The sequence below is a fragment of the Bombina bombina genome, chromosome 2 (assembly GCF_027579735.1).
Source record: "Bombina bombina isolate aBomBom1 chromosome 2, aBomBom1.pri, whole genome shotgun sequence".
NCBI lineage: Eukaryota > Metazoa > Chordata > Amphibia > Anura > Bombinatoridae > Bombina > Bombina bombina.
In genome coordinates this window covers 769,983,275-770,006,116 of record NC_069500.1, presented here as the reverse complement: position 1 = coordinate 770,006,116, position 22,842 = coordinate 769,983,275, and the positions used below count along the sequence as shown (strand labels likewise).

The following is a 22,842-nucleotide window of genomic DNA, read 5'->3' as shown; positions in this document are numbered from 1 at the left end:
TTGATGCATATTGCACATTTTCTGTTAATCCAATAAACCTCATTTCACTACTGAAATATTACTGTGTCCTTCAGTTATTTGATAGATCAAAATGAAATTGCTGATCCAATCACCCAATTATTTATAAATTAAAATCATGGAAATTGTCAGGGGTGCCTAAACTTTTGCATACAACTGTGCTTGCATTATTATTTTTGCACCTTTTCATGTAATTTAGCTTTGAAAATTATGGCTTTTCTAATTCTCAGACCTGTAACAGCACCCTGCTGACTTCCCTGCTACACCTTTCACTTAATATGCTTTAACAGATAACAGACTACAAAAAAGGTTTTTATACAAGCAACACTGGCAGAACTTCCAGGGGAATCCCAGGATGTGAGGATGGCCCAGAAGGGAGCAGGAGGCCCAGGATGCCCCCCACCCATAATATCAGCAGGCATGGGACTGGCCAGGAGGCATGGGGCAAATTCCCTGACCGCTTCCATTTGGTTACTCTGTTTTTCTTCCTTTTTTAGCTGGTGAGCAGCCCTTTATCACACACCACATCCTGCAGCTGCACTCATGAGTCAGACTCGCTATCTTATCCTGCTAAGAGGATGGCAGGGGCAGTGGTGCCTTCCTCTCAGCAGGATAAGATTTAGAGAACAGGCTGCTGTTGCTATACACCTGCAGACTCAGCATAAGCAGTTAGAGTAGCATTGGCAATAAAAGAAATAGAAAGGTTAGAAGTGGCCAGCCCCTAGTACCTTTCAATTGGTACAACAATTTGATTGACAGTTTGTCACACCTGTTAACTCTAGTCATTATGGTTATATAATCGCAGACAAAGTTCTCTCCTCTGCTGTGTTCATAAAATGGCTGGCCGCTGGCTCTTTAAATATTTGTTGAAAGAAAAACAGGATAAAAATATATAGAGTTGAAGGGAGGACAGGCAGGAAAATTAATAGCCTTGTAAAGTCTACAGAAAGAAAAGGAAAAAAAAAAAAAAAAGGATGATGCATACAGATAGAGCATACAATTTTAAAAACAACTACTTCCATTATCTAATATGATTTGTTCCTTTGGTATAATCTTTTGTTGAAAAACATACCAATGTAGGCTCAGGAGCTCTTGTCAATGGCTCCTAGAAGTGCAAGAGAATGAAACAAAATTGATAATAGAAGTAAATTGGTAAGTTGCTTAAAAATGTATACTTTATCTGAATCATGAGAGAAAAATGTTGGGTTTCATGTCCCTTAATCTTTTTTATGTAAAAGTAAATGTATCAAAAACATAATTTAATCTTACCTGATAAAATAACTTCTTTCTTGGTGGTGAGAGTCCACGATTGCTGACTGTTGGGAAATCATCACCTGACCACCAGGAAGAAGAGGCAAATACACCCTACACCAAGAGCTTTATTATCCCTCCGACTTCCCTGTACCTCCAAGTATAGCGCAGAAACAGAAAGTAGGAAAGACAGTAGGGTAAAGAGATATAAAACTAGAAAAAATGGGCGGGTTTGTGGACTCTTACTAGCAAGAAAGAAATTAATTTATCATCAGGTAAGAATAAACTATGTTTTCTTTCTTAGGGTGGTGAAAGTCCACAATTCCTGACTGTTGGAAACTAATACCCAAGCTTTGGAGTTCACGAAAAAATGGGTGGGACAAAGAAAAAAGGCTGGCACCTATTTACTGGAAAAAACAGCTGGAAGAACCTTCCTGCCTAAAGTTGCCTCAGCCGAAACAAACACATCAAAATGATAAAATTTAGAAACGTATGCAAATAAGTTGCTGCCTCATTCTTAAAGGCCAGGAAGTAGACACTAAGGCCTAGATTTGGAGTTCGGCGGTAAAAGGGCTGTTAACGCTCCGCGGGTTTTTTTCTGGCCGCACCATAAATTTAACTCTGGTATCGAGAGTTCAAACAAATGCTGCGTTAGGCTCCAAAAAAGGAGCGTAGAGCATATTTACCGCAAATGCAACTCTCGATACCAGAGTTGCTTACGGACGCGGCCGGCATCAAAAACGTGCTCGTGCACGATTCTCCCATAGGAAACAATGGGGCAGTTTGAGCTGAAAAAAAACCTAACACCTGCAAAAAAGCAGCGTTCAGCTCTTAACGCAGCCCCATTGTTTCCTATGGGGAAACACTTCCTACGTCTGCACCTAACACTCTAACATGTACCCCGAGTCTAAACACCCCTAACCTTACACTTATTAACCCCTAATCTGCCGCCCCCCGCTATCGCTGACCCCTGCATTACACTTTTAACCCCTAATCTGCCGCTCCGTAAACCGCCGCCACCTACGTTATCCCTATGTACCCCTAATCTGCTGCCCTAACATCGCCGACCCCTATGTTATATTTATTAACCCCTAATCTGCCCCCCACAACGTCGCCGACACCTGCCTACACTTATTAACCCCTAATCTGCCGAGCGGACCTGAGCGCTACTATAATAAAGTTATTAACCCCTAATCCGCCTCACTAACCCTATCATAAATAGTATTAACCCCTAATCTGCCCTCCCTAACATCGCCGACACCTACCTTCAATTATTAACCCCTAATCTGCCGACCGGAGCTCACCGCTATTCTAATAAATGTATTAACCCCTAAAGCTAAGTCTAACCCTAACACTAACACCCCCCTAAGTTAAATATAATTTTTATCTAACGAAATAAATTAACTCTTATTAAATAAATGATTCCTATTTAAAGCTAAATACTTACCTGTAAAATAAATCCTAATATAGCTACAATATAAATTATAATTATATTATAGCTATTTTAGGATTAATATTTATTTTACAGGCAACTTTGTAATTATTTTAACCAGGTACAATAGCTATTAAATAGTTAAGAACTATTTAATAGTTACCTAGTTAAAATAATAACAAATTTACCTGTAAAATAAATCCTAACCTAAGATATAATTAAACCTAACACTACCCTATCAATAAAATAATTAAATAAACTACCTACAATTACCTACAATTAACCTAACACTACACTATCAATAAATTAATTAAACACAATTGCTACAAATAAATACAATTAAATAAACTATCTAAAGTACAAAAAATAAAAAAGAACTAAGTTACAGAAAATAATAAAATATTTACAAACATAAGAAAAATATTACAACAATTTTAAACTAATTACACCTACTCTAAGCCCCCTAATAAAATAACAAAGCCCCCCAAAATAAAAAAATTCCCTACCCTATTCTAAAATACAAATATTACAAGCTCTTTTACCTTACCAGCCCTGAACAGGGCCCTTTGCGGGGCATGCCCCAAGAATTTCAGCTCTTTTGCCTGTAAAAAAAAACATACAATACCCCCCCCCCAACATTACAACCCACCACCCACATACCCCTAATCTAACCCAAACCCCCCTTAAATAAACCTAACACTAATCCCCTGAAGATCTTCCTACCTTGTCTTCACCATACCAGGTTCACCGATCCGTCCTGGCTCCAAGATCTTCATCCAACCCAAGCGGGGGTTGGCGATCCATAATCCGGTGCTCCAAAGTCTTCCTCCTATCCGGCAAGAAGAGGACATCCGGACCGGCAAACATCTTCTCCAAGCGGCATCTTCTATCTTCTTCCATCCGATGACGACCGGCTCCATCTTGAAGACCTCCAGCGCGGATCCATCCTCTTCTTCCGACGACTAGACGACGAATGACGGTTCCTTTAAGGGACGTCATCCAAGATGGCGTCCCTCGAATTCCGATTGGCTGATAGGATTCTATCAGCCAATCGGAATTAAGGTAGGAATTTTCTGATTGGCTGATGGAATCAGCCAATCAGAATATAGTTCAATCCGATTGGCTGATTCAATCAGATTGAGCTCGCATTCTATTGGCTGTTCCGATCAGCCAATAGAATGCGAGCTCAATCTGATTGGCTGATTGGATCAGCCAATCGGATTGAACTATATTCTGATTGGCTGATTCCATCAGCCAATCAGAAAATTCCTACCTTAATTCCGATTGGCTGATAGAATCCTATCAGCCAATCGGAATTCGAGGGACGCCATCTTGGATGACGTCCCTTAAAGGAACCGTCATTCGTCGTCTAGTCGTCGGAAGAAGAGGATGGATCCGCGCTGGAGGTCTTCAAGATGGAGCCGGTCGTCATCGGATGGAAGAAGATAGAAGATGCCGCTTGGAGAAGATGTTTGCCGGTCCGGATGTCCTCTTCTTGCCGGATAGGAGGAAGACTTTGGAGCACCGGATTATGGATCGCCAACCCCCGCTTGGGTTGGATGAAGATCTTGGAGCCAGGACGGATCGGTGAACCTGGTATGGTGAAGACAAGGTAGGAAGATCTTCAGGGGATTAGTGTTAGGTTTATTTAAGGGGGGTTTGGGTTAGATTAGGGGTATGTGGGTGGTGGGTTGTAATGTTGGGGGGGGGGTATTGTATGTTTTTTTTTTACAGGCAAAAGAGCTGAAATTCTTGGGGCATGCCCCGCAAAGGGCCCTGTTCAGGGCTGGTAAGGTAAAAGAGCTTGTAATATTTGTATTTTAGAATAGGGTAGGGAATTTTTTATTTTGGGGGGCTTTGTTATTTTATTAGAGGGCTTAGAGTAGGTGTAATTAGTTTAAAATTGTTGTAATATTTTTCTTATGTTTGTAAATATTTTATTATTTTCTGTAACTTAGTTCTTTTTTATTTTTTGTACTTTAGATAGTTTATTTAATTGTATTTATTTGTAGCAATTGTGTTTAATTAATTTATTGATAGTGTAGTGTTAGGTTAATTGTAGGTAATTGTAGGTAGTTTATTTAATTATTTTATTGATAGGGTAGTGTTAGGTTTAATTATATCTTAGGTTAGGATTTATTTTACAGGTAAATTTGTTATTATTTTAACTAGGTAACTATTAAATAGTTCTTAACTATTTAATAGCTATTGTACCTGGTTAAAATAATTACAAAGTTGCCTGTAAAATAAATATTAATCCTAAAATAGCTATAATATAATTATAATTTATATTGTAGCTATATTAGGATGTATTTTACAGGTAAGTATTTAGCTTTAAATAGGAATTATTTATTTAATAAGAGTTAATTTATTTCGTTAGATAAAAATTATATTTAACTTAGGGGGGTGTTAGTGTTAGGGTTAGACTTAGCTTTAGGGGTTAATACATTTATTAGAATAGCGGTGAGCTCCGGTCGGCAGATTAGGGGTTAATAATTGAAGGTAGGTGTCGGCGATGTTAGGGAGGGCAGATTAGGGGTTAATACTATTTATGATAGGGTTAGTGAGGCGGATTAGGGGTTAATAACTTTATTATAGTAGCGCTCAGGTCCGCTCGGCAGATTAGGGGTTAATAAGTGTAGGTAGGTGTCGGCGACGTTGAGGGGGGCAGATTAGGGGTTAATAAATATAACATAGGGGTCGGCGATGTTAGGGGTAGCAGATTAGGGGTACATAGGGATAACGTAGGTGGCGGCGATTTGCGGTCGGAAGATTAGGGGTTAATTATTTTAAGTAGCTTGCGGCGACGTTGTGGGGGGCAAGTTAGGGGTTAATAGATATAATACAGGGGTCGGCGGTGTTAGGGGCAGCAGATTAGGGGTACATAAGTATAACGTAGGTGGCGGTCGGCAGATTAGGGGTTAAAAATTTTAATCGAGTGGCGGCGATGTGGGGGGACCTCGGTTTAGGGGTACATAGGTAGTTTATGGGTGTTAGTGTACTTTAGGGTACAGTAGTTAAGAGCTTTATAAACCGGCGTTAGCCAGAAAGCTCTTAACTCCTGCTATTTTCAGGCGGCTGGAATCTTGTCGTTAGAGCTCTAACGCTCACTGCAGAAACGACTCTAAATACCGGCGTTAGGAAGATCCCATTGAAAAGATAGGCTACGCAAATGGCGTAGGGGGATCTGCGGTATGGAAAAGTCGCGGCTGAAAAGTGAGCGTTAGACCCTTTAATCACTGACTCCAAATACCAGCGGGCGGCCAAAACCAGCGTTAGGAGCCTCTAACGCTGGTTTTGACGGCTACCGCCGAACTCTAAATCTAGGCCTAAATTAGTTGAATAAGAGGTAAAGGTGGCCTCCAAGTAAGCCTTATGAATCAATCTTTTTAACCAGGAAGCTAATGAAACAGATGTTGCCTTCTGACCCTTTTCCCCCCTTCAAAAACAGAACAAATACGCTTGAGGACTGACAAAATTATTTAGTGGCTTGTAGATAGTATTTCAAAGTCTTGACCACATCCAAATTACTTTCTATAGCGTTTTTTTGGATTAGGACATAAGGAATGTATTACAACTTCCTGATTAATATTATCAGAAGAAACAACTTTAGGTAAAATAAACTAGCATGAGCTTTATCTTGCTGTTGCAGGAAAAATAGCCAATAGAAACAAAACCTTCCAAGACAACAACTGAAGGTCCAATGCATATATAGGTTAAAAAACAGAGAATATTGTAAAACTCTCAAAACTAAGTTGAGATTCCAAGGATGAGCAATTTGCTTTATAACTGTTCTGATTCCAACCAAAGCCTGCACAAAGGCTTGAATATCTAGAAGTCTAGAAAGCTTTCTATGGAATAAGACAGAAAGGGCACAAATGTGACCATTCATAGTACTGGCTGGCAATCTCTTATCTAAGCCATCTTGAAGGAATTGGAGAATGCGTGGAATTCTAAAGGAATGTTAAGTATAACCTTGCTCCACACACCAAGAAATGTAAACTTTCCAAATGATATGATACATTTTCCCAACAACTGGCTTACAAGCCTGAATCAGGGTATCTACCACTGAGTCAGAAAAACTCCTGAGAAAGGATTAACTGTTATACCTCCAAGTAGTCAAATTGAGAAATTGAAGATTTTGATAAAAGAGATAGCAGATATAGACGTTGAGGAAGACGCCACGGAGGAGGAACACTAGAAATTTGAATCAGATCAACATAAGTCCTGAGAGGCCATGCTGGAGCTACTAGGTTTGCTGAAGTACTTTCCTGTGGACAAGAAGGGAGTGTGGGTGGCGCCAAAGAGAGGCAGACTGTCTAAGAAAAATTGAACTGCAATTTTAGAGATACATATAATTTTATTTATAAACAATGGAATAATTTCCAAGTGAGAAAATTTAATAATTTCTATTTCATTCAATAAGTCAATACCCAATAAAATTAATAATCTTAAAAACAAAACCTAAAAAGTTTACATACAAAATCTAAGACACCGGTGTCTACCAGTAATAAATTGAAATTCATTAGACTCACATTTAAAAACACTTAGTATTTGCAATTTAAATTCATTAGACTCAGCAATAGCTGTTTTGCAGAGTTAATTAGTAAATACAACTAATTAAAGAGTTAATTATTACAACTGGCCAGCGTTGTGAGTTTAAAATGTCTCTCTAACTTGATACAATAATACAATTTGATACAATTTGAAACTTGATCACACAATTTAAAATGAACTGTAAGTGAGGGTAAATACAATGTTTCACTTATAATTGTCTCTTTTCCAGCTTTGTGTTTTTAGCTACTTTTCAGTGTTAGGTGAGAATCGTTCATCAATGTTAAATATAGGCAGTATCCACAGTGGTTAAGTGATTGCTGAAATGCTTTTTAAATAGATAATGTTCCCAAACTGCTGGAATCCGTAATCCTTAGCACAGTATGCAAGATCTTTCAAGTATAGCCACTTTTTAACTAAGTTTCAGAAAAGTATTACCTTAGTCTCGTAATTCCCATCAATGCTTCTTTAAAAAAGGGACAGCTTTCTTAGTATCTCTCAGTGAGCTCCGGTCGCTCGTAATTTCTTCTGTGAGAGCAGCTGTCAAATACCTTGATCCGTTGTTGGGAGACTTTAGTGCGCGCACTCAGTGTAGTGTAAGAAGAGCTCCTACCGTTCACACCTCCGATACCCGACTTTGATTCGTCTTGCAGGTTTGTTCTGGTGTACGGTTCTGGGAGCAAACACAGTTGATCTCAGGTGGATCCAGATCAATATCCGGTTCCTTTCCTTTTTGCTGGAGCTTGTCAGACAATGTATCCACGCGTATGGGCAATACAGCCTTTGTCAAGATAATCAGTCTCACCTGCTCCTTCCGTTTTTAAAGGCAGTTTGATTAACCCCTTGTGGCATATATTTGTTTCATAATAGAATTTTCTTCTTTTATAGTGACTTAACCTCAAAGTGTTAGCATTTTTTGAATCCATATACATTTATGTAGATCGCTCATATACAATGAAACTATGTATAATGGGATGTTATTTATGGTCTGTTTTATTTAGAAATTCATCATATCTGAATATTATATATTATAACTTATGCTTTAAAAATATGCTTTAAAAATATTTCTATCATTCAGTTCATCTTTAATTCATATAGAGAATATTTATATATATTATTTAATATATTCATAATAACCTGAAGCCAATTATAGTTGTTACAGAAAAAAAAAAAAAAAAAAAACTTCCATGTTATAACTAAACTATGCTTTAAGAATATTTCTATCGTTTAGTTCAAATTAATATAGAGAATATTTATATACATTATTTAGTATATTCATAATAACCTTAAACCAATTATAGTCAGTTATTACAGAAAAAAATTTTTTAATGTTATAATTAAACCTTCTCCACATTTTAATGTCATTAAAGATTCTTACAAGCTTTTTCCAATAATGTACTGGTGAGTTTTAGATTTTATAAAGGTTGATATTTGGCATTTTACATTGGAACAACCATTAGTGAAATATATGTTTATAATTCTAAATAAGCCTCTGTTTAATTCAATATGTCTTATACACATCTTAATTTAAATTAAACGACTCAGATCCAATTCACTATTTAAACCAAGGGGGTGTAATGTCCCAAAGTTATATATTAACTCAGCCTCCTGACGAAGGAGTTTCTTTTCTATATCTCCTCTTCTACCATCTGGTATCAACTTCTTAATTCCCCAGAAATTCATACAACTCACTTTTCCTTGGTGTATTTCATGAAAGTGCTTATATAGTATTGTGTCTATGATCTTAGACTTCCTCAAGAGGTAGTAGCAACAAACACTGTGGGGGACTTTAAAAATGCATGGGACAAGCATAAGGCTATCCTACGAAATAGATAAGTTTATACTGTTAGGTAAGGTCGGGCAGACTTGCTGGGCCTATGGCTCTTATCTGCCGTCAATATCTATGTTTCTATGTTTCTATGTGTCTTTCCTTTGGTGTTCCATACACAAGTTATGCTCTCTAATCCGGTCTCTTAGTTTTCTACTCGTCTGTCCTAAGTATAATAAATTACAGTCACACCTTATTGCATATATTACGTTCTCATCTGAACATTTAATTATACCATTGATCTTAAATATTTTCCCGTTTTCTATGATCTTAGACTTTTTAATTTACTACTGTATTGACAAGATTTACATTGATTACAGGGATAAAAGCCATCTATTTTGTTACCTTCCAGGTCTCTAATCCCTTTATCAAACATTGAAGTTGTCTTCCTTTTGAATTCACTTGGGGCTAGTAGATTCTTAAAATGTTCTGCCTTTTTATATATAAATCTGGGGTTTCTACTTATATTTGGACCTAGTAGAGGATCTTTTAACAATAGGTGCCAGTGTTTGTTTATTATCTTTTTGAAAAATTTGTATTGAGTTGAGAAGGTGGTTATTATAGGTATATTTATTTCATTATCATCATCTCTATTTACCAATCTGGTTTTTGTTCTCTTTTTTAGGAGGCTTTGTCTATCTACCTTTTTGACTTCACTAGCTAATTTTTCTATTCTTTGTCCATCGTAACCTTTTTGTTTAAATCTTTCAGTGATGATTTTTGATTGGTCTTCATATTCTCTAACTTTAGTACAGTTCTTTCTCAATCTTAACAGCTGTCCTTTTGGTATATTTCTTTTCCATGTGTCCAAATGGTTGCTTTTTGCATCTATATAGTTATTTGTATCAACCTTCTTAAAAAAGGTTCTGGTTTCAATTTGTCCATCAATTATCTCAATTTCTATATCTAGAAAACTTATCTTAGTAAAACTATAATCATGGGTAAAGGTCATACCAAAATTATTACTGTTCAAATCTTCAATAAATTGGTCTAGTAGCTCGGAATCTCCTCTCCAAATGAAAAACATGTCATCTATGTAACGCCTATAGAGCACAAGGTTTGCACCCCATGGGGAAGTATCAATCATTTGTTCTTCAAAACTCCCCATAAAAAGATTTGCATAACTGGGTGCGAACCTTGTGCCCATAGCCGTTCCCTTAGTTTGCAGAAAATAATTGTTGTCAAATTTAAAATAATTCTTATTCAGGATAAAGCAAATACAATCTAATATAAATTTACCTTGTTCTTCTCTCATATTTTCATCTAGTCTCAAGTAAGATTCTATTGCCTTTAGACCTAAACTGTGGTCGATGTTAGTATATAAGGCACTGATATCACAGGTTACAAGAATCATATTGGCTTCCCATTTGATTGCTTCTATTATATTTAAAAAATGTGTTGTCTGACAAATATGATGAAAGATTTTTAACGTAACCTTGCAGAAAATAATCAATATATTGAGACAGATTGGAAGTAATACTCTCAATCCCTGATATTATAGGGTGCCCTGGTGGTCTTTCAATGCTTTTATGCACCTTTGGGAGAAAGTAAAAGATTGGGGTTCTAAATTTTTCAACCAATAGAAAATCAAATTCAGTATCAGTAATCAATTCTTTCATTTTAGCATCAGTGCTTAAAATAATTATTCCCTGGGTCACTAATAAGTTTTTTTATATGTTGTTGTGTCATTCAAAAGTCTTTGGGCTTCCTCTAGGTAGTAAGTGGTGTTCATAATCACTATCCCTCCGCCCTTATCAGCTTGCTTAATCACCAAGTCTTTTCTATTTTTTAAATAATTTAGTACTGTTTTTTCGATAAAATTACCCTTTTCATGGCTATTCTTAATAAAATATTTCTTTAAGGTTAATTTTCTAATAAATTGATTGACATTGATTAGATGTTCAAATTTATTAAGTTTAGTGGATGGGGCAAACGATAGGCCTTTACATAATATCCCTTCTTGTTCTACAGTTAACGGTATACTACTAATATTAAAAAATCCTGTTTGATCTGAGAAATCACCCTCAGAAAAAGCACAATTGGTGGAAAAAGATACACTAGATGAAATTGCCAAGGAACTGCTAATGCATCTATCAGTTCAATTTCTGGAAGACCCCAATGAATAACCAACTGATTTAAAATGTCCAGATTGAGAGACTATTCCCCAGAATGAAGAGTCTGACAACTTAAGTAATCCACCACCAAATTTTTGACTCCGGGAATGTGTACACTGATGGAATTCTGCCCAAGCTAAAATGGAAGATACCTCCTTCATTGCTTGGGAACAGCGATTACCTCCTTGGTGGTTGATATAAGCTACCACAATTATGTTGTTGGACTTAAACAAATAAATTGAATTTACCTGAGAAGAGGCCAAGTCTGAAGCACTCAGAAGATCCCACAAAGTTTTCTTGAGGAAACCAAATTCCCTTAGATCGCCGAGAACATCAGATCGCGCACCAACCTGAGAGACTTGCATTAATAGTAATTATTTCCCAGAATGGACAACGTGAGGACATTCCTAGAGAAACTGGATTGGATGCCGTCCACCAAGAAAGGGACTGTCTAACCACAGAATCTAACCAAATTAACCGAGATAGATTGGTGTAATCTCTATTCTACTGTCTTAGCATGCATATCTGAAGAGAATGAAGGTGAAATCCCACAAAAGGAATAGCCACTGGAGCAAAAGCTATTCTTTGCATTGATGTGAATGTTTTCAATTACCGCATCACAAATAAAGGTGTTAGCCAATCTTGAAAACCTTATACGTTCTTGAGTATCCTCTAAAGAAGATTCAACAGATACCAACTCAAATAAATAATCACACCAATGTGATGCTGCATCAGCAACACAAGCGATACCTACAGCTGGCTGAAACTAAAATCCATCTTGAAGAAAAGCCTTTCTAAGATAGCTTTCCAACTTCCTATCCATAGGATCACTAAAAGAAGTAATATCTTCCAGAGGAATTGTGTGTTTTTTTCACAAAAGTAGAAATGGCTCCATACACTTTTGGAATGGTTTCTCAAAGTTCTAAATTAGAAGCTGAGACCAGAAACATCATCTTAAATTGTGGGGAAGGAAGAAAAGAAACCCCATTCTTTGGATATAATGTCAGAAATTGTGTCTGGAACACGAAATAACTTCAGCAGACTTAGCTTTACGATTGAAGATTAGGTCCAGCTGTTTTACTTTATCCTCAACTGGTTTAGGGTCCTGAACCCCTTAAGTCTGTAATACTCATTAACCCTTTAAGGACACAGCTTTCTGTTTGCTCAATTGTTTTATGACGGAAAAATTCCGTCATATGTCCTTAAGAGGTTAAAGGGACACTGAACCCAATTTTTTTCTTTCATGATTCAGATAGAGAATGCAATTTTAAGCAACTTTCTAATTTACTCCTATTATAAATTTTTCTTCATTCTCTTGCTATCTTAATTTGAAAAAGAAGGCATCTAAGCTATTTTTTGGTTCAGCATCTGGACAGCACTTGTTTATTGGTTTGGTGAATTTATCCACCAATCAGCAAGAACAACCCAGGTTGTTCACCAAAAATGGGCCAGCATCTAAACTTACATTCTTGCATTTCAAATAAAGATACCAAAAAAATAAAGAAAATTTGATAATAGGAGTAAATTAGAAAGTTGCTTAAAATTGCATGCTCTGAATCACGAAAGAAAAAAATTTGGGTTCAGTGTCCCTTTAAGCAACTGTAAATGGTTAACTTTAAAGTTAAATGATGCCTTCTTAGATTCCTTATCTGAATTTGAAGACAACTCACCCTCAGAAGTAGAGACCTCAGATTATGAATCCTTAACTGCCTTGGCATAAGCAAATACATTAGATAAATCACCTCTAGTAGAAGATTTAGAGGGAATAAGATTAGGCTCAAGCTTACTTGAAGTCAGCATAGCTGCCTTCAGATAATCCTTGAAACTTGGTGGGGGGAAATTAGAAGCACCTCCCTGGGTAGTTTTTACTGATTGAGGGCAAGCTGATTTTGCGGCAGCAGACATAGACATTTGAGAATGCAATACGAATTTAAACAGGCACTGCAAAGTTGAGCTTGATGGACAGACAGCAGCCAAGTATATAGTATACATTTGTTGATTGGAAAAACAAAATCTGTAGGCCTACCCTCTGAAGGTTCTAACCCAGAAGGGACAGTTCCAGTCTGCTCCATATTACAAAATGTTAATTATACAGCACAGAATAGCACAGAAATAACATCACAAGTATAAATTATAGCACAAATGAACCAATATAGTGAGCAAGTGGACTTCAGTTCAAGTCATAGCAGAACTAACCATCTAGTTATATGCAGGCAATGACAGGTTGCTAAATGCCCCCAAAAATTAGCTTAAAGGCAGTACAAGAAAATGATACCCACATATAACGCACCCCCTCTCTCCACTCCTTGTATAGGGTATCTTATCTGCTCCGTTATACTAACTGATCAGCACAAACACACAGTGTGTCTGAAGCTAATGATGACTGCCATCAGAGTGATGGAAGAGCGGCAAGCAGGTGAAAATACAAGCGTGGCGGAAAACTTCTTAACAATGAAAATAAATGGAGCCCACGCTACACTATTACAGTCCCCCACACTGCGCACCATATACCTCACCACCAGCACCCTTGTAATGCTGGCTATTGAAAAACAATAGCAGAAAACAAGACTTTGATTTTAAAAAAAGTATTTAGACTTGGCTGATAAGTTATTCTATAGCAAGACAACAGAAAAGTCTTCACAAGACGTTTACTATCCTTTTAATAAGGCCTCACACAGCTATTAGATAGAGCACCTTTTACACACACTTATTGCCACAGAACAATGGACAAACAACTCTGATTAGTAGTGTATTTTTTGCACTGCCATAGGCCCTGGGAAATGTCCCTCCCCTGAACCCCCACCCTAACAATTTTAACTCGTATTTACCTTTTACATATTACTCACAGCTAGCGGCAGGGATTATGGAGGGGTCGTGCACCGCCCCCCCCCCCCCTAGACAACCAAGAATCATTGATTTGTAATAAAAATGAATAAATAAAACATTAGGAGAGTACATAAGTGGGAAGACATCATGAAATCATACCACAGAAGTACCCTTCAAATACTGCTGTCCTAGGCACAGGTGTAGTTGGTCTAGATCAAAATATACCCCTAGCTCTCTCGGACAGAATGTGTGACACATACACTACTAAAAAAGATGGTCTGAACAGCTCTCAAGGACAGTAATCCACAAAACAAATTCACTGCTATGTTAGAGTGGCCATATAGCTTTGATCTCAGTGAATAGATGAAGGAGGAGATACTCTACAATAACCTTAGTGGTCATTTTCTTCCTAAAGTTCTCACCACTCAGTGGAGTCACCTCCTCTTCTGTGTCGGAATTATATTGGACTACAGGATAAAGGTGAAGAATCGTAGTTTCCACATCACTAGGGAGACAGGTGGTTGTGACAGAGCTGTCCTCTGTGATTTGATCTGCCATGTCTGAAATAATGAGATGAAATTAATACAGAATGTCTAATTAAATATTCTGAAACAAATGGAATACAGCACCCACCACTCACAAGACACGGAGAGGGCTTACCAAGACAAACAAGGTCAATAAGAAAGAATGTTCTCCAGCTTGTGATGAACAAAAACGACCTTTATTGTGCATACTGGGTCCAAAATCGGCAAAGTTTCGGGCAAACACTTAGCCCTTTTTCAAGCTTAACATAAAGTGAATATGACAGTGTTTAAATAGCCATAAATGCGCCAAACAATTGTGTTCCACATATCAATGTTGCCATCTAGTGGTATACAGTGTGAATATTTCAAAAGACACAATGTTGCAATACATAGTGATACAATATATCCATTTAAAATAATTGCAATTATGCCACCTAGTGAGCAATACATATATGTGTGTAAATTATATTATATGTGAACATAGTATAACAAATATTAAAAAATCCATAATTTGATAAACAATCATAATAAATAATCTAAGATTTCATAAAAAAACACAATTGAATCATTTTTAAAAAAAATATATATGGAGATTATAGATAAACACAATCACCACATATAACATACAGTCAAAAAAATGAATACTCAGAGGAAGAATAAACCTTCATAGTTCTCTATCATGTAGGATAAATAAGATTCCACCTCAATATACGGAAACCTAAACAAATTAAATTAATATTAATATAAGCTACCAAAAAGCTGACCAATTACATTCCCTATTAAGTCCTTTGGGCCATAAAGTGCACAATTCACTAATCCAAAAGGTTTCCCTTTTATTTAATAAAGTCTCCCTATCCCCACCTCTTCTTGGCATATGTACTTGCTCAATGATCTGAAATCGGAGCTGGCTAATATTATGCCCTGCCTTTAAAAAATGAGAAGAAACTGGGGCATCCTTGTCACCACATCTGATATTTGACTTGTGTGCAGAGATCCTTTCACGTGCCTCTAGTAGATTGTCCAATATATAATAAAGAACATGGACATTTAATGGCATAAATAATGTATCTTGATCTACAAGTCAAATATTCCTTAATCGTGTACCTCTTGCCTGTGTAAGGGTGACAAAACCTGTCACCTCTAATCATAGAGTTACAATTAATGCATGATAAACATGGAAAACAACCTCTATGTGTTTAGCCAGTAATAGTTCTCTGAATGCTTTTGCTACTCCCTACGTCAGCCTTAACCAATCTGTCTTTTATATTTGGACTCCTTTTGTAAGCTGGCATTGGAGGTTCCGCAAATGTTTTAATCTCTGGATGGCATTTCTGCAAGATTTGCCAGTACTTGCGAATAACCTTATTAATCTGGCAACTTCTGGCATTGTACTGTGATACAAAAACAAGTCTGTCTACCTTAGATCTTCCCTTTACTGAATTAGACACAAATTTACTCGACCCAGAAATAACATTTTGTTTCTCTTTCTGGACAAGTTCAGCAGGGTAACCTCTTAACATAAATTTATTTGACATTTGTTCCAAACTTATTTTTTTCACTATAGGATCTGATACAATGCGATCAACTTGCAACAACTGGCTCTTAGGTATAGCCTTAAAGGTAAAGGATGGATGAAAGCTGCCATATAATAACATATTATTCTTATCAGTGGGCTTAGAATAAATATCAGCCTTTAATCCATGCTCTCCTTTATATATTTGTGTATCTAGAAATTGAATGGATTGTTCATCAAATATCAAAGTAAATTTAATGCCATTAACTGAACTATTCAGATCCTCAATAAAAACCAATAGGGATCCAATGTCGCCATACCATATGTCAAACACATCGTCAATAAAACGCCACCATGTGGCTCCATATTGCTTGAACAAAAAATGTTCATACACGAATAGCTCTTCAAAATTATTGATGAAAATGTTTGCATAGGCTGGGGCGACATTGGATCCCATGGCAGTCCCCTTCTTTTGGAAGTAAAACATATCTCTAAAAAGAAAATAATTCATGTAAAGAATTACCTCCAACAAATTAAAAAAAAATTGGATTTGTGCCTCACTATATTTGTTATCACTCCCCAATACCTTTGCTACAGAAGCAATCCCTCTTGTATGTTTAATTGACGTATATAAACTCGATACATCAAGAGTGAATAAAATCACCTTTTGATTTTGCAAATTAAGTTCCTCAAGTTTATTTAGGAAATCATAGGTATCCTTAATATAAGAAGATTTGATAACATATGGTTGTAAAATTTTATCTAAAAAGACAGAGATGTTAGTGAAAATTGACCCTGAGTTTGGCAAACAATATATGACCGGCCTAATGGGATGTTTAATTAGTAAAAAATCTCTTAAATCATTTGAAATTAATTCACTTTTAATAGCATGAGACAAAATATTTGAGATTTCATTATGTATTTTATGTGTAGGATCATAATCAATGGCTACATAAACTGTTGTATCGTTTAACTGCTGAGTGATTTCTTTAATATAAGCCTCCTGATCCATCACAACTAGGGCACCACCTTTATCAGCACCTTTCACCGTTAACCCCTTCCTTGATTTGATAGTTTCTAATGATGTCTTATTTTTGTATTCCATTGCTTTCCTTTGAAAAAAAAAAATCAGGTTTTTGGAATAACTGTTCAACATCTTTAAGTACCAAATCAAAGAAGGTGTTTGCACTATTATCAGTAGTATTAGGGTTAAATTTACTCGTATTTTTGAGACCTACTGATTTACAGGTAAGAATATTATTCTCAGTGATGTGCCCTTTAACACATAACTCATTATCACCTTTGCCAAAAACAATTTCAACTTAATAGAGCGGAAAAACTTTTGCAGCTCATGTTTTACTTGAAACAAGTTACCTTTATTAATTGGGCAATAGGATAATCCTTTATTAAGAAATGAAATCTCTACATCTGTCAGATTCACTCCTGAAATACTATGTACAATGTTAGTGTCATCAATATTAGTAGCATCCATAGTAAAATTGTTAATACAAGGTATTGCTAAAAGTCCCGGTTCCGTCAATAAAAACTTATCATACAAGTCCATAGTATCTGGTATACGGATATCACAAAAACTAGAATGATTCTTCTCCGTCAAGACATCTCCATTAGGTTCAATTATATTGACCCGTTCTTTATGTGAGTTAAATAGACTACTCACCGGGTCCAGCGTAGTGGTTAGTTGAACTGTTGGGCTCTGCCACGGCTGTTCCAGCGGGTTTGGCTGGCCTTCTTGGCACCTTGCATCGGGGGTTGTATGCCTGCGGTGTTTCCTCCCGTCCCTCCGGCGTCGGGATCTGAATCCTCGGTCAAAAAACACACAGACGATTCTGATTTACTCTGTGTATCACCTGGTGTACGACGCTTATCGCGTCTCTGACACTGGAAACGTGGCTTTGGAAGACCGTCCACATCTGCTTTCTGTGACCACCTGTAGACGTTACCCTGGTTATAATCCTGTTCATCATGCATGAATTTTGTGCGTTTCTTCTCGTCCAATGTCTTCTGATATTCTTTAACAGATGTAGAGATTTTATCCACCAAAGCTTTATATTTATCAAGTGGTACACTTTGTTGCAGGTCTTGTTTTCCACTTCATCTTTATACTTTGCAATCTCTTTTTGTGCGAACTCAACAGTCCAAGTAATTATATCAAAAGAACATTTATTCAAAATATTCTCAAACCTAGCAGTAAATGGAAGATCTAAGGTAGACAGACTTGTTTTTGTATCACAGTACAATGCCAGAAGTTGCCAGATTAATAAGGTTATTCGCAAGTACTGGCATATCTTGCATAAATGCCATCCAGAGATTAAAGCATTTGCGGAACCTCCAATGCCAGCTTACAAAAGGAGTCCAAATATAAAAGACAGATTGGTTAAGGCTGACGTAGGGAGTAGCAAAAGCATTCAGAGAACTATTACTGGCCAAACACGTAGAGGTTGTTTTCCATGTTTATCATGCATTAATTGTAACTCTATGATTAGAGGTGGCAGGTTTTGTCACCCTTACACAGGCAAGAGGTACACGATTAAGGAATATTTCACTTGTAGATCAAGAAACATTATTTATGCCATTAAATGTCCATGTTCTTTATTATACATTGGACAATCTACTAGAGAGGCACGTGAAAGGATCTCTGCACACAAGTCAAATATCAGATGTGGTGACAAGGATGCCCCAGTTTCTTCTCATTTTTTAAAGGCAGGGCATAATATTAGCCAGCTCCGATTTCAGATCATTGAGCAAGTACATATGCCAAGAAGAGGTGGGGATAGGGAGACTTTATTAAATAAAAGGGAAACCTTTTGGATTAGTGAATTGTGCACTTTATGGCCCAAAGGACTTAATAGGGAATGTAATTGGTCAGCTTTTTGGTAGCTCATATTAATATTAATTCAATTTAATTTGTTTAGGTTTCCGTATTTTGAGGTGGAATCTTATTTATCCTACATGATAGAGAACTATGAAGGTTTATTCTTCCTCTGAGTATTCATTTTTTTGACTGTATGTTATATGTGGTGATTATGTTTATCTATAATCTCCATATATATATATATATATATATTTTTTAAATGAATCAATTGTGTTTTTTTATGAAATCTTAGATTATTTATTATGATTGTTTATCAAATTATTGAGTTTTTTTATTTTTTAATATTTGTTATACTATGTTCACATATAATATAATTTACACACATATATGTATTGCTCACTAGGTGGCATAATTGCAATTATTTTAAATGGATAATATTGCCTCCCAGAGGAGGGAACAAGGATCAACTTTTGGCTAGGCAGGAGGTGTACTGGATCATGAAGCTAAACACTCAGATACCACATGGATTTAATTCTGAGTTTGACATTATAAACCATTGGAAGTAATAATTGGCTTCATGGTCCAGTACACCCCAAATTTGTGAACACTCTAAAACATATATATTTTGGGACAACATTCCAATGAGAAAACTTATTAAAAACAAAATCGCTAGCACTACATACAAAAATCTCCTTTAATATAGATGCTTCAATTTGATTACTTGAAAACACTTTAAAAAGGACAAAAGAAGAGTAATTTTCTTTTTCTGTCTAATTATTAATTCTATTTGGCACTAAAATAAGGCATAGGTTTATAAGATTAGTGTAAGCTTGAACAATATAGTTAGTAAAGCGATTTTGATATTTATCAATTCATTTGTTCTCGTGCATTATATATGTCTATGCTTAAAATAATGTTGGACTAGAATATACTTATCTCAAACTAGTGTGTCTTATTTAGCTAATGAAATCGAATCTAGGAGGTTTTGTTGTTTCACTATTATTATTATTGTTATATTGTTATTTGATATGTTTCCTTTTTTTCTTTTGTAATGTTGCAAAACCTTGTCTGTTTTTTGCATTTACAAAATGTTTTATAGTATGTTCTTGGAATTTGGAACTGCATATATTGGCCATTTATCAATTGCTTCTGCTCTTTGATATCAGAATTGACACATGTATATATTCCTCTATGTCCATTCCCATTTCCCCATTATTCCTTATGAGTGAAATAAGTATTTGACTGTGTACATTCAGCACTTTAATGGTTAACAGGGGTGTGTTTAGCACCAACCAATAACCATTTGTTTTGTAACCTTTTTAAGAAGGCACTCACCTGTGCCTAATCAGGTTTATGAGTACGGCACCTAGCCGAAACGCGTAAAACCTGATACTCTCTGTGTGTGTATAATGTTTGAATTTTAATTTGAAGAATAAAGGCTGTTTTTATATATTCCTTGGATATTGGGATCGACTCCTTTTTTCTTTTTTGAAATGTTCACGCTGTATACCACTAGATGGCAACATTGATATGTGGAACACAATTGTTTGGCGCAATTATGGCTATTTAAACACTGTCATATTCACTTTATGTTAAGCTTGAAAAAGGGCTAAGTGTTTGCCCGAAACGTTGCCGATTTTGGACCCGGTATGCACAATAAAGGTTGTTTTTGTTCATCACAAGCTGGAGAACTTTCTTTCTTATTAATTAAATATTCTGTCCATCATTGCAATATAAGTTTTAAACTACATTTTAAGCAAGAAAACCATTACTATATTCAAATACTTTGGTGTGTGTCAAAACTATGTATAAACAGATATTAGCACAGATTTTCAACCAGGGTGTGAGAACACATTGACATGTAACAGCCCACTGCAGCAGTGTCTAACAAAATTAGGACTGAGCGATCCTATAATAAACTGCTCATGGCAATGTCCTTTGAGCATAAACTAGTAAAAGGATTTTAGTGAAAAACATTGTGTGGTATGGTTACTGTTTTCTCCAAAATTAACAATATTTTTCTATTTACATCATTGTATTGTATCAATAAAGTTATTTCAAATTCACAGGAAAAGAGAAAATAAACACAGTGTTGTATATTTAAAAGTACACTAAGGATATGTACCAGGCTAACAATGAAGAACCCCTGGTTTATGGGGTGTATCAACTAAATGGAATTTGTTAAACACTTTCAGCAACTACACAAACAGTATAACCTATATATTCTTGCTTTAAAAGATTACAACATTGCACTATAGACATTAACAAATCAGCATGCATGAAATGTACTTTTCTCTTCCAGGCTCAGAAACCATCTGTCTGCATTCTCCAGTATAAAAAGCAAAAATAAATTACCAATAATGAAGAAATAGTTTACCTAATGTTTAAATCTAAACTGAAGTTTAATTTTAGAGATAACAATTATTAAAGAAACATAGAAGTTAAAATTAAAGTTTTTATGACTAATCTATAGGGTATAATTTAAAAAAAAATTACATGATCAGATTTACTTCTTTGTTCTGTTTTAGTTTGTTCTTTTTTAAACTTAGCTCTTTTTTTACAGAATGCCTAAGTAGGCTCTGTAGCATGCCTTTGTCTTGAGCTCTGTATGAGAGCATTGTTTGTAACAATGTATAACATTGCTTAGAGATATTTGTACCACTCAGTCAATTAAAGGGACAGGAAACCCCAAAATTTAATTTTGTGATTCAATTAGAACATACAATATTAAGCAACTTTCCAATTTTCTTCTATTACCAAATTTGCTTCATTCTATTGTTATCCTTTTGTGAAGGAACAATGGCAGCTAGCTGAACACATCTAGTAAGCCAATCACAAGAGACAAATGTGCCAACAAGCAGCTAGCTCCCACTAGTGTAGGATATGTGCATATTCTTTTTCAACAAGGGATACTAAAAGAACAAAACACATTTTAAAATAGAAGTGAAATAAAAGGTATTTTAAAAAGTCATGCTCTATCTGAATCATGCAAAGTTTAATTTGGACTTGCTTATCCATTCAAGGTAATTTTGTTTCCACTGCAAATGAGTGCATTGCCTATAAGGGAAATTGTTATACAGAAGATTGGGCCTTTTTAGTAAGCAGCAAAGTCCTGCACACTCATCAAATAGGTTCCATGGGAACTGGAGTAAACACTCTTTTTGGGTTACATTGTTAAATAGAAACATTGTTGCAAACATTTCTGCCATATAACATTGAAGAGAAACATGATTGTGAGCCTACCTATAAAATGATTTACATTTCAACAACATAGAATAGCTATAAACCAAAACTGGGTAAACAAATATATTTTAGATATAGAAGAGCCACCACATATTTGTTTTGGAGTCTGTCAAAACGTTTCGAGCCAGAATAAAATACTGAAACGGCAATGCTTCTTTTTATTCCTTTGATATGTTGAGCCCTGAAAATATCATTCAAATGCATCTTTGTCATTAGATTATATGGAGCCGAATCACAATTTAAACAAATCATACAAACAATATATAAGCTATGGTTACACTTAGATGTCGTTGAAGTTTATTGCGCTTTAGCAAATGGCTGTAAATGTATGTTCTGTGTTTCTATATTAACCATTTAGTCTTGGCAAAGTACACTCACTATATCATTTTTAGAAGTCTACCGGGTAACTGTCTCTCATCCCAGTCATCTCCAGTGTGCTGCAAAAACTCATGACCAAAATATGCCACTTAAGGATCAAAACACATAAAAACAACAATTTGGGCAACTCGTGTAATAATTGGTATAACCTAAGTGCTGACTAATACTATTATTTACATTCATCTCAACACCCCCTCCCTTATCTCCAGCAGTGCATGAGTTAAGTGGACAGCGTACCTGTGTGTAACAACGCGACACACACTTCCTGGAACTCACGTCAGACAGCGCTCTGGTTGGAGAAAACAAGAACCACTCCTGATTGGCGGAT

General features: G+C 35.9%; 1 protein-coding gene across 2 annotated transcripts in view; it reads right to left on the bottom strand.

Annotated features, from left to right (window-relative positions):
* The window catches only part of RFXANK (regulatory factor X associated ankyrin containing protein), a 55,930-nt gene extending 33,112 nt beyond the window's left edge, over window positions 1-22,818 (bottom strand). The window contains exons 1-2 of one of the 2 annotated variants that reach the window (XM_053702917.1): window positions 22,752-22,818; window positions 14,446-14,583 (exon numbers count right to left, since the gene is read on the bottom strand). In XM_053702917.1, coding sequence (XP_053558892.1) covers window positions 14,446-14,581 — 136 coding nt within the window. In that variant the 5' untranslated portion in view covers window positions 14,582-14,583; window positions 22,752-22,818. Of the gene's footprint in view, window positions 1-14,445; window positions 14,584-14,683; window positions 14,799-22,751 lie in introns of those variants that run through there. The other variant, XM_053702916.1, reaches the window with a different exon arrangement.
* Window positions 22,819-22,842: the final 24 nt, after the last annotated feature.